This window comes from Drosophila takahashii, chromosome 3R (genome assembly GCF_030179915.1).
Source record: "Drosophila takahashii strain IR98-3 E-12201 chromosome 3R, DtakHiC1v2, whole genome shotgun sequence".
NCBI lineage: Eukaryota > Metazoa > Arthropoda > Insecta > Diptera > Drosophilidae > Drosophila > Drosophila takahashii.
The window spans coordinates 1,980,001-1,992,850 of NC_091681.1; the positions used below are offsets into that span (position 1 = coordinate 1,980,001).

General features: G+C 43.2%; 1 protein-coding gene across 6 annotated transcripts in view; it reads left to right on the forward strand.

Moving 5' to 3' along the window:
- l(3)80Fg (dnaJ homolog subfamily C member 16 l(3)80Fg) overlaps window positions 1-12,850 on the forward strand; it is a 426,789-nt gene that overhangs the window by 96,961 nt on the left and 316,978 nt on the right. For 5 of the 6 annotated variants that reach the window (XM_070216484.1, XM_070216483.1, XM_070216480.1 and 2 more), the window contains exon 4: window positions 1-8. This exon is cut by the window's left edge and continues 139 nt beyond it. The exons of the other annotated variant lie outside the window; for it this stretch is intronic. In XM_070216484.1, the coding sequence (XP_070072585.1) occupies window positions 1-8 (8 nt within the window). The remainder of the gene's footprint in view (window positions 9-12,850) is intronic. 6 annotated transcript variants of the gene reach the window in all.

Here is a 12,850-nt window from a genome sequence, read left to right on the forward strand (position 1 = left end):
AGTTGTTGGTAAGTTTATATTTAAATATCTTTTTAAAAAAATATTATTTATAAGATCCAATTATTCGCAAAATTTAAATTTGTCTAGAATTCATGCAGATAATATGTTGGAGGTTTGTACGTGTTGGGCGGGTCCGTGCCAAGAATTATGCCAAGGTTTTTTCCCAGCGATCTAAAAAATGCGGGGGTTGTGCGGAGCTTCGTTTCACTTGTTGACGGTTTCACTTTTTATATGGAAACATATATGTAACATGCCGGGCGGATACCCGGCAGAATTAATGTCGCGTATACGTCAGCACCCAAAACAGCCGACACTAAGGAAGGGTGGAACCATCTATCATCACCCAAAGAGATGTCTGGACAGCCATCCCGGACTTTCGGATCCAGGGGCTTGGCCGCAGTTCGGGTCTGCATCTGGTCATCAACCAGCATTAGCAGCTGTCGGATGATTTTCGACGAATTTGAGCGGATTTCGGTGGTGCACACCCGCTCATCGCCTACGCGGGTGTCGAAAAGGTTGAGGGCCTTTGCCAAGTATGCGTGAATGAGACTCACGGGACAGCAAGGATCCACCAAAGCTCGGACATCAAGCCGTTTCTTCTTATACCCCACAAAAATGGATGCAGTTGGCAAGATGCTCACACTCGTGCCCTGCAGGTTAGCTGTTATGGATGATGCGAATGATCGTGATATGTATGAGGACTGACGACACAGGATGTCATGAACTTAGGACTAGTAGGATTGGCTGTTAGTCGCTAACTCAAGAAAAAAAACAGAACCACTCGGAGTTGGAGGCCTCCAACGGAAGGCGGAGCACCTTTGCGATAGTGCCACGTGCGGTAAGAACCTTGGCCACTCGGATCCGCACCTGGGCACACCAGTTGGATCCGCCCCAGGCCAACATTCATTTGGTGGTAAATTCTCCTCTTTTAGCAACACCATGTCCCCTGTCTGAATGTCTCCCGTTGGAAATCTCCATTTAGTCCTTTTATGGAGCTCCTTTAGGTAATCTTCTTTCCAACGTAAGCAAAATTGCTGATGCAAGGCCTTTAGCCGCTTCCATCGGTTTAAAATGGATATGGGGTTTTCTTTAATCTCGGGCTTAGTCACGGAAAGGAGTGGCCCACCGACTAGGAAGTGTCCGGTGCTGAGAGCTACGAGGTCAGTGGGGTCTTCGGACATAGACCTCGAATTTAAACAGGCCTTAGTTATCGATAGGAGGGTAGCTAACTTTTCAAATGTATACTTCCCGCCTGCCGTTTGCTTGTAGAAGTGTGCCTTAAAGCTTTTGACACCTTTGACACCGGCCTCTCAGAGCCCTCTCATATGAGGCGCGCCAGGAGAGTTGAAGTGCCAGGTCACATTTTGAAGAATGTAATTGGACAGGATCAAAGACCTGATGGCTTCAATGAAGCCCTTGGATAGGGACGTTAAGACTCCCATAAACATTTTCCCGTTGTCAGAATGTATGTGGAGCCGACAGCCACGTCGTGCGGAGAAACGCGAGAAGGCTGCCAGAAACTTCTCAGTGGTCAAGTCTGATGTAGCTTCAAGATGGATGGCTGTACAAAAACACAGAAAAACGCAGACATACCCATTTGTTACCTTCCACCCCCGACCGACATAGTTGTTAATATCAAATGGTCCCGCAAAGTCAACGACCGTGTGCGTAAAAACCCTGGAAAAGGTAGATCTAGGGCAAGTCTCCCATCAGCTGAGTTTGCAGCTTCTGTTGAATGGATATCAGCGAATAAGTCGGATCATCAATTTATTACCCCCGTGCCAGGATATGCGACGGGTAAAGAGGACCAAAAGTTTGGCAAAAGTGCACCCCGCCGGAATAATGATTGGATGTTTCTCATCATAGCTTAGCATCTCAGATGCTCGTTGAAGAGCGCTTGCTCTTAAGACACCGTGGCTGTCGACAAAGGGGTTTAAATTGAGATCGTGCTCGAGACTGGAATATTCTGCCTTTTGCCTAATGCCTTGCATTCTATTGGATACACCTTGAGTTGGGTGAGCACAATCAGCCTCTCTTGGCCGTCAGACAGCTCTGCGGCAGTTAGTTCTGCCTTTTTTTGTCATCTTCTTGCAAAACGGAACACGTAAGCGAGAACGCTTAAAGACCTCTCGAATGCTGAAAAACGCTCCAAAATGTCCGTTTTCGGGGGCGCTGTTGCGATGTTACATATTATCGGGCGCTGTTCGAGCTTTGTTTCGAGCGGGACCGACGAATTGTGTGGCCACTGGTCCTGGTTTTAAAGCAGCCACTCAGGTTGCTGTCCATAAGCTCATGGACTGAGACGAACCCTGCTTGCCAGATAAGCTGGGTTATCTTCCGATTTCACATGAAACCACTGTTCTCTGTTGGTGAGCTGATCCATTTTAGCGACTCTGTTGGCAACGAATGTAGTCAAAGTTCCCATAAGAATGCCACTCCACTTTGTGGCAAGGTCAATCGAAAGAGGCTACTCCCGCAGCCAAATTTCTTGCATGCAAATTTTTTCCCGAACAATAAATGGCGATAACCTTCCTGCTGGGTCAAACAGCTATCTGGGATAAAACCGCTCGTTTGGTGTAGTTTGTTTGGAGAGAATATTCCATCGGCAGAAAAAATAAACTATCCGATGTCGCGTGCCAACGGATTTCCATAGTTTTTGCCATACTGCCGTCTTTCAACTCCAGAAAGTCGGCCCTGATCAAGTGCTCCTTTGGAATACCCTGTAAAAGTTTCTTCTCGTTCGAGGTCCACTTGCGCAGTGGAAAGCCCGCACTCTCGAGGGTACCGCGAAGCTCTTTCATGGCTGAAACAGCGGACTGCTGCGTGTGGGTGCCAGCTAAAACATCATCGACATACATAAAGATCGAAATTATGTCACTTGCCAAAGGATATTGGTCACGTACATTCTGGGCCAGTTGTTGGAGCACACGTATGGCCAAAAAAGGGGCACAGTTAACGCCAAATGTGACAGTGTTGAGCTCATAGTCACAGAGTTTTCCGTTTTTATCGCGGAACAGGATTCTTTGAAAACGTGTATGATCGGGATGGACGAGAATTTGCCGATACATCTTTGTGATGTCAGCATTGAAGACGTATTTAAAGAAACGCCATTTGAGGATCTGGGTTGTCAAATCAGATTACAGTACCGGACCTGTATAAAAGATTTGACGATTTATTGGAGGCATTAAACACCACGAGAACCTTTGTGGTGGTACTGTCTGGCTTGAAAACCGCGTGGTGCGGCAAGTAAAAATTGCAGGAATCGTCTTTTTGGAAGACTAGATGCGTATGAACTAAATCTAAATATTCCCGAATAACTGAGTCCTCCTGCTCCCTGAAATGTGCGTTTTTACTAAACCGTACTTCATTCCTAAGGAATTGCGCCAGTGCGATGGGCCGTGAATGCCCCAGGTTTATTTTGTTAGGCTCATTAAAAGGCAAAGAAACAACATACCTCCCTTCTTTATCCCTTGTGGTGGTTTGGTGGAAGTTATTTTTACACACCGAGCTTGATTCCTTACACGGCTTCACTGGAATATCCTTCACCTCCCAGAACTTGGTAAGAATGCGTCTAGTTGAGATTCAGTGACAGACAACCGTGGTGAGAAGGAAGATAGCCGGTAAGTGGGGTTCTTCGCGATTGGGCCGCAAAGAATCCACCCGAATATAAAGAGTGTTCCGCAAACATTTGAATGGAAGCCGCCTAAAATAATCGACGGAAGGATATCGGCGCCTCTATCGGACAGCTATCCTCGTCCTCATGGACGAACCTCTTGAGGAAGCTACGAAAGCAGCCATGCCCGCTCAGCACCTGGGTCAGATAGAAATCCACCTGCCCCTGCTTTCGCTCCACCCAGGCCTCAATATGATGATGAGTCCATGAGTCCATCTCCCTTTGGACGAGGCATCTTTCTTGGCTTGCCAGTTCTCGTAGCTCCTTCCTCTAGCCGTTATTTTGAGCTCAGCCTTCACGACGCGATCAGGTCTCTGGTGCCCGCGGTAGAGCTGTGAAAACATCGATGGAACAATCGATACTATCGAGTGGGGGCCTTCCAGGGGCAATATCGAGGTTTTTTCAACTATCACGATACTATCGGCCTGCATAACGAAAAGCCTTTTTTTTTGACATTTTATGAAAATAAAATTAATGAAACAGCTTTTTTTTTTAGTGTAACTCATAACCAATTTAATGGCTATAAAACGTGCAATGTCAATTAACCAAATTTTATAATTATTAAGTTTTATTTTTCATACAATACAATGTCCAAAGATCGCCGGGATGTCTTTGTTTTAGCCTTCTCCTGTTCGATGAAACAGCGAAAATACGAAAACAAGACCCTTATTTTATTTTGAATAGCACTGGTCGACAAAAAAATAGTCGAAGAATAATTATAATTACAAAAGAGTAAAATAAATTATTTTTATTTAAAAACTTGTAACTTTTAAAGGAACACCCCTGATATTTACATATAAAAAGAATAACGCTAATGTTGTAGTTTACTTACGAGCGATAGTATCTTGATAGTATCGATGGTCCCCCCGACAACATCGGAAAACATCGATGGAGCCAATATCCATGTTTTCACAGTTTTAGCCCGCGCAGCGCGTTGCGCATCTCAGCCTTCTCACGGACCAACTCCCTCAGAGGGACCAATCCCGCTATCACCTACGCAGCGTCCTTCGAGACCGTCCTGAATGCGCTTGCCACTCGGACAGAGCATTGTCTGTATGTAGACTCGGCACCCCGTATGTAGGACTTGGTCTCGACGGCTTCAGCCCACACCGGTGCCGCGTACAGCAGCTTCCTGGTAATCTGCCGCCCTACTGGCCTTCTTCTGGGCGTAATCCAGGAGCTCCTTGAACGATAGCCGGGTAACGATCAGAACACCGAGGTATTTGATCGCCCTCTGCGATCTAATCACGGCTCCGCCTACCCGGATCTCGGCCGTTTCCACGATCTTCCGGCTCGAAATCAGGACTGCCATAGCTTGCCAATGGCTCCTTGGGCCAAAAAACGTGCAATAAATCAATTTTTCGACTTGGTCCTAGAAAATGGCGACCCATACCAATCGACAGGTAATTGACCTTTAACCTTTTTTGGAATCAAATTTTTGTAAAAGATATGCTCCTTCAAAGCTGACCAATTTGTCAATTAAAAAACACACACAGTTTTTTGGTAATTTTTCGCACTTCCGGGGGTTGTATCTTTAAAACTAGGTATCGAATTTGTATTTTGTATATTATTATTACGTGTCATTCTAACGCTACAAGTTTGGAACTTATAAATTAATGCGCTAGTCACAAATAGGTGCAAATATTTATTTATATGACTTAAAACTAATTTTATATATAAAAGAAAAACTAACTTAAGTCGCTTTCTCATTTTACTTTGATTTACCTAATATTCTTTATATGGCTGAGGAGCTGATTCCATGATCGAATAGCTTTTATTAAAAATTGTCTCTCGGCTGTCAATGATCTAGGTCTTATGCAAGTTAGGTTGTTTGCTCTTCTACAGGCTGTAAATTGGAGCTTTTCAAATAAATCCGAAGGTTCTTTTTCGAAAATAATTTTATGGAAATAAATTGTGCTACGCAAATTTATCCATTCATTAAGCTCACCTTAAATATTTTTTGTGAAAATTCCGAGACATAATTTCTTGGTGGTAGGTTGAATATGTATCGCTATGCAATTGAACACAACCTTAATTTTGTTCTGGCTGATCGTGTCACAATTTGAAGCACTGGAAAAGCACTGAAGCAATACATGTTTGGCTATCATTAAGCGTATATGAGTGGGCAGGCAATTTTTGCTGACGGTGTGTTAGTTAAGAGTAAAAAAAAATAAAACATATTGCAGTTTGCCAGCCGCATCTTCTTGGACGTTGATGCACTATGGTCAGTACAAACAAGTGGCCCTTACGACACCAAGCAAAGCTTGTTACGCGCAGAGCCCTAAACCGTTTTGGGCAAGTAAGCGGAATCGCGGACATGAAGAAAAAAAAATCTAACAATAGACAGTTTACATGCTTACAAAGAATTTATAAATTATTTGAAGACAGAAAATACATAAGTTTATTATAATTAGTAGCATTGGGGGTATCAAACAGTAGGTTAGGTTAGGTTAGGTACGAACGGCAGCCAGACTATCGTCTGGCACACTTCGACCTCTGTGGGTCCGTTGTGATACCGTATGATCTCATTTTTTCCCTTTTTTCGGGATCCCCTGTCTCTTATGTCTCGTCCTAGAAGCCTAGAGAGCATTTCCGGATGATTAGCATGTCTTCCACCCTGAAGATTTACAAAGGAGTTTAAGTCCTTAAGCTTGATCTCCGATATTTCGGTCAGATCGTTAAGTAAGGGGTATCCTAAGTGCTTCAGTCTAAGTCTGCAAAGGGCTGGGCAGAAGCAAAGAAGATGTTCCACCGTTTGTTCTTCTTCCTCATCCCTGCAGCTCCTACAATAGTCATTTTTCGGGGCTTTTAGCATGCCGGCATGTGTGCCGACTAGCCAGTGGCCTGTAAGGGCCCTAACTAACATACCACACTCTGTGCGGCTGAGTTTGAGTAGTGCTGACGTTCTTTTATTGTTAATCATCGGCCATGTCTGGTGAGTGATACGGCACTTTGGTGCATTCTGCCAATTAGTGTTGGCTATTTTAATAAATTGATTTCTAATGTTTAGCTTGCAAGTTGCCATGGGCATACCGACACTCTCCTTTTCTGGAAGGAGAGGCATGATGGTGCCCTGCCTAGCTAACTCATCCGCTATGCAGTTGCCTACGATGTCCCGGTGACCCGGAACCCATATTAGTAAACTGTCTAGCCATCTCGTGGAGAGATTTGCGACAGTCTGATATTGTTCGTGAGTTGGTGTTTGTCGAGTAGATTAATTTAATAGCCGCTTGGCTATCACTATAGATAATATTAAGGTGTCTACTTAGGCTGGTGTTCCCTCCGCCAACAAGCCCGTCCAATTTTGAGCCATCTGTGTAGAAGCAGATTGCGTCTGGCGAGCCTGGTCTGCCCTGCTGCCATTCCTCCCTATCTGGGATCAGGGCCTCGAAGGGTGTGTCATGAGATTTGCGGAGGTCCGTTTTCTTCGGAATCGATTTATCATGCTGAAGTATATTGGCATGACCGTAAAATTGGGCTTTCCATTGCCCAGTATCCCCCAAACGAATGGCTGTCGATTTGGCCTTTTCCATGCCTGCTAAGTCCAGGCTCGGAAGGTTCAGGATCGCATTCGGCGCTTCGTTTGGGGTAGTTCTAAGGGCTCCACTAATACACAGAGCCGCCATTCGCTGTACTTTGTTTAGTGGAGTTAGGATACATTGCTTTTGTAGAGCGGTCCACCATAAAGCCACCCCGTATAGGAGGATTGGCTTGACTACCGCTGTGTAGATCCAGTTTACAATTTTGGGTGACATGGCCCATCTTAGCCCAATTGCTTTTTTACAGGAGTAAAGTGCAATGGTTGCCTTTCTGGTTCTCTCTTAGTTGTTTAAGCCCCATTTAAGGCGCTTATCTAATACCAACCCCAGGTATCTGGCGTGTTTGCTAAAAGAGAGATTGCAGTTATTTAATATGGGTGGGTTGAGTTGTGGGATCTTGTACTTATTTGTAAAAAGAACAAGCTCCGTTTTTGAGGGATTTATCCAGAGTCCGTTTTTTATCGTCCATTCCGATAGTATTTTTAGCTTTGCGGTCATAAGATCGCAAAGCGTTTGTGGATACTTACCATTAAATATGATGGCGACATCGTCTGCGTATGCCACCAGTTTGCATCCTCCTCCTTCCAGAATTCGCAGTAGTTTATTTCTACAGAAGGGGGGATAAAACGCCCCCTTCTCGGGTTCCTCTGTTCACTAGTCTAGTTTGAGTTGAGGCCCCTAGTGCGGCCGAAACCATTCTGCTTATCAACAGTTTATGGATCAGCCCCACTAGTTGTGCCCCAAAACCTAGTTCTGTGAGTGAATCTGTTATGGCTGTTGGTAGTACGTTGTTGAAGTCTCCCTCTATGTCTAGGAATGCGATCAGTGTGTACTCCTTATTGTTGAGTGATTTCTCGATGCTACTTACATGTAGCGCCGATTCGGTTGACTTACCCTTGGTGTAGGCGTGTTGTGCCTCGGACAGTTGTGCCGGGTTTATGGTGGCTCTCAGGTGTAGGCTTAACAGCCTCTCGAAGGTTTTAAGCAGGAAAGATGTCAGGCATATTGGCCTGAAGTCCTTTGCTGTGGTGTGGGTGGCCTTTCCTGCCTTGGGAATGAAGACCACTTTCGTTTCCCGCCATTTGGTTGGTAGCTTTCCTACCGCCAAAATGGTGCGGAAGATTTTACTAAGCCAATTTATAGCTAGCTGACCAGCTTGTTGGATATGTGCCGGTGTTATTCCGTCTGGTCCCGGCGATTTGTATGGTTTGAAGCTCTGAATGGCCCATTTAATGTTGCGGTCTGATATGAGGAGATCTAGATTGATCCCTTCTCCGCCAATTCTTTCTGGAGGACGCCCAGTTAGTTGGCTTCCTGGGAAGTGAGCGTCTAGAAGTAGGTCCAGGGACTCGTTGCTAGAGTCCGACCAGGATCCATTCGCTTTCTGTAGATTGCCTAGGGGCGCGGCTGTCTTGGAGAGTATTTTCCTGAGCCTTGCAGCATCAGTCGTTTCTTCTATGTCAGAGCAGAAAGTGTGCCATGCGGCTCGTTTCGCTCTTCTAAGGGCCTTTTTGTACTAGGCTAATTCGCGCTTGTAGCATTGCCAGTTCGTTTCCTCGTTTCCTGCCTTTGCTCTGTTAAACAGCAGCTGGATCTGAGGATTGATAGTTGTTGCGTCCACCAGGGGGGTTTTTTCTTCCCTCTTGGTTTCCCTATTGGGCATGCAACTTTGAAAGCCGAGTTGCAAGCATTTGTGAAAATGTCTACTGTTATATCCAACTCATTTGGATCTTTTGTGCTTTCTGGCGGTTCCGTGGGAAGGATATTCGTCAGAACTTCTTTTTACATAGGCCAGTCAGCCCTTCTGGGGTTCGCGAAGCTGACCGGCGAGGGTGAATCAAGGGACAATATTGTTTCAATGAATCTATTGTTTGAGAAAGAGTGCTGGTCGGAGACGAACCAGTTTCTAACTGCACTTACTAGTGAATCTGATACCAACGTTAGATCTATGATCGTTTGGCAGGCTTTGGTTATGAAGGTGGGGACATTTCCCCTATTGCATAAAAATAGGTTCGAGTTAAGAATAAAGTCAAAAAGAGACTCACCTCTGTCGTTGTTGTTTGGGCAACCCCACTGGGTGTGATGGGCGTTGGCGTCACAGCCTATTACCAAACCTGTCTTGAGCTCTTCGCATTCCTTTGCCAGTCCTCTGACTAGCGCGTCTGGGGGGTCTTCCTTTTCAAAGGCCATGTAGGCCGATAGCAGCCTAATGGAGCCGTGCTGCAGCTCCAGGCTTACTGAGGTGTTATCTCCGTTGCTGTAATTGCGAAGCAGAAATATATTTAGGTGCCTTTTGGCTAAAATGCAGGTTCGAATATTACCTTGCTTGGGGTCAAACATTATCTTATACTCTTTTTTTGTATTGTATTGTATTGTATTTTATTAAGCAATGGACTGCTTGTGAAACATTATAATATTTTGTATTTAATAACTAGAACGCCAAACCACATAAGGGGAATTTTTTAGCGATATGCCCCTGCTCACATCGAGTGGTAGGCACGTTGAATTACATATTTGAGGACAATAACAATAATAACTTATTATAATTAGACACTGAAGAGACTCCATACAACAAGACGTGACTGAGATCATTATATTTTTCACAAAGAACACGGAAAGGGTCATTAAGGGCAAAGTTTGTCCTGCAAAATGGCAGAGACAAAGGCCGATACCGGCGAATTGTCCTGCATGGCACATTCCAGTTTAGGGAACTAAGGAGAAAGGAGGAGTCGACATCACCATTTATTAACTTGTGTATAAACATAACACCGTGACAAATCCTACGGTTGATCAGGGTGGGCATGTCTAGTAAACGCAATCTGGCATTATAGGATGGCAACCGACGGTTAGCGTCCCAGTTAAAACCTCTTAGAGCAAATAACAAAAACTGCTTTTGAACGGACTCTAACATATTTTGGCAAGTTAACGTCTGCGGTGACCATATACATGAACAATGCTCTAACGATGGGCGAACAAGAGATACATATAAAAGCTTGGTTGTATACGGGTCATCAAACTCCTTAGACCAACGCTTCGTAAAGGCTAAAAGGCTCCTAGCTTTATTACAAATTAGTGATATGTGATCATTAAAACAAAGTTTATGCTCAAATAAAACTCCCAGGTCTTGTATAGTAGAAATACGGTGAAGGACATTGCTGTCAATGGAGTACGAATACAAAGACGGATTACGACGATAAAAGGTCATAACATTACATTTAGAATAGTTAAGATATAAATTATTGAGTTTGCACCAAGTCTGTAAATAGTCAAGATCTAATTGAAGACGAGAACAAGAATCCGGTAATGACATAGACAAACACAGTTTAACGTCGTCAGCAAACATTAAAACAGTTGCGGACTTAATAACTTTAGGTAAGTCGTTAATCAACAAGCCAAATAATAAGGGTCCCAAATGACTTCCTTGAGGTACACCAGAGGTAACATTTATAGTTTTGGACGTTATATCATTATATTTCACCCTCTGACAGCGGTCTGTGAGGTATGAAAGTAACCCCGCTAACAACTTTGGGGGGAACCCCATAAGATTAAGTTTTTTTATAAGTACGCAGTGGTTTACCGTGTCAAATGCTTTGGAAAAATCCGTATAAATAACATCTGTTTGTTGCTTATGGAGAAAGCCACGGTTTACTAATGAGGTAAACTCAAGCAAATTGGTGGTAGTAGATCGGCACCTGGTGAAGCCATGTTGACATGGCGAAATAAGCGACCTACATTGATGCTGCAATTGACTAGTTATTAATTTTTCGAATAATTTATGAATAGCACTGAGCTTTGCAATCCCCCTATAGTTAGCAATATCGGACCTATTACCTTTTTTAAACAGCGGAACAATGAAAGATTCCTTCCAAGCAGATGGAAAATTACATTGATTTATAGACATATTAAAAAGGATTGTTAGAGGACTGGAAAGAAAATTTGCACAATTTTTTAAAATACAGCTAGGAACCATATCTGGTCCTGCTAAAAAGGAGAGTTTCAAAGCGATTAGGCCCTGGAGAACATCGGCTTCGAGAATAACCGGATTAAAGATTGAGTCCAGATGAGGTAGAGAATGAGGATAGTTAAAATCTTTACTACTGTCAGCATTGGTATAAGTTGATTGGAAAAAATCAGCAAATAAATTAGAAATACCATGATCATCGGAAGCAACAGCAGAATTAAAAAACAAGGAGGGAGGAAAGGATTGAGACTTTCGTTTGGCATTCACAAATGAATAAAATAGTTTTGGATTACTTTTAAAGTCATTTTTACAGCGAGCTAGATAGTTATTGTAGCATTCAGAATTATGCTTTAAGTAGTCTGATTTGACTACCGAATATTTGGCAAAGTCCGTCTGTAAGCCAGTTTGTTTGAATCTTTTAAAGAGTCTGGATTTTTTATTCTTAAGATAAGAAAGCTGGCGAGTAAACCACGGAGAGCTGTAAGGAGTTTTACCACTAAAAAGGGGTACATATTTATCAAACAAACTATAAAGGATACCATAGAAATACGCCACACCATCCGCAACAGGGACATCTGTTAAGCATGACCAATCAGTTATAGATAACGAATGCAAAAGCTGCGAATAATTAGTTTTTCTAAAGCAAAATCTTAGCTGTGGCCTTGCTGAAGCTTTCGCAGAGTGGAAAACACCATTTAAAGATAACTGGAGGGTAGGATGATGATTATCTTCAGGGAGAGATAGAGGAGGAATACGAGACACAGCGGCATCGCAGTTATCAGATACAAAAGTCAAGTCTAAAATTCGTTCATTGTGATTGGAAATCCAATTTATCTGAAGCAAAGATAGTTCAATGAGGCCTTCGATAAAGTCGTTTTGAGTTCTGGGAGTCATTAATATCGAGTCATTACTCTGGAACCAAGAGACATTTGGGAGATTAAAGTCACCAAGAACAATAAGGTGATCATTATCGTCAGCCAACGAAGATACATAACGTATTGCAGACAGGTGGAGTAAATACATGTCTATTTCAGACCCTGGAGGTATGTAAGAGCAGGTAATCAACATATTAGACTTTGGAAGGGAGAGTTTGACAGAAATAAATTCAATACTTGAGGAGTTAGGACAGTTAATAAGCTCTGAAGTCAAGTTGGATTTAACCGCAATAAGGACCCCACCACCACGACGACACGGACGATCATTTCTATAAATAACGTAGTTTTTAGACAAGATTTCACTATCATTTACAGTCGAGTTAAGCCAGGTTTCGGAGAAAGCAATAACATTTGCATAAAAAGTAGTACTATCTAGAAATAGTTTGGAGAGCTTACTTAGCAAACCTCGAACATTTTGATAGTGAATCAAGAATTCTAGTTTTTTGAAACCGTTGAAACATTACGCGAAGCAGCAGAGGTTCTAACTGTGGAATTGTCTTTTTTCAAGTACTCATGCACAATAGTATTTTCTGGCCAAAAACTCGAACAAATAATTTTACTAAACAGCCCATCCGGAACATGAATTTTAAAGGAAGAGTAATCCCTTTTGAGTTTAAAATTAAATTTGGTGATGCCGACAGCATTGGGATCGGTAAGGGAGAGTCTCGTGACAATATGATGTCTCACATCATTCTCGGTTGCTGAAGCTAACAGTCTCGACACAAAGATACACTTTTTTGGA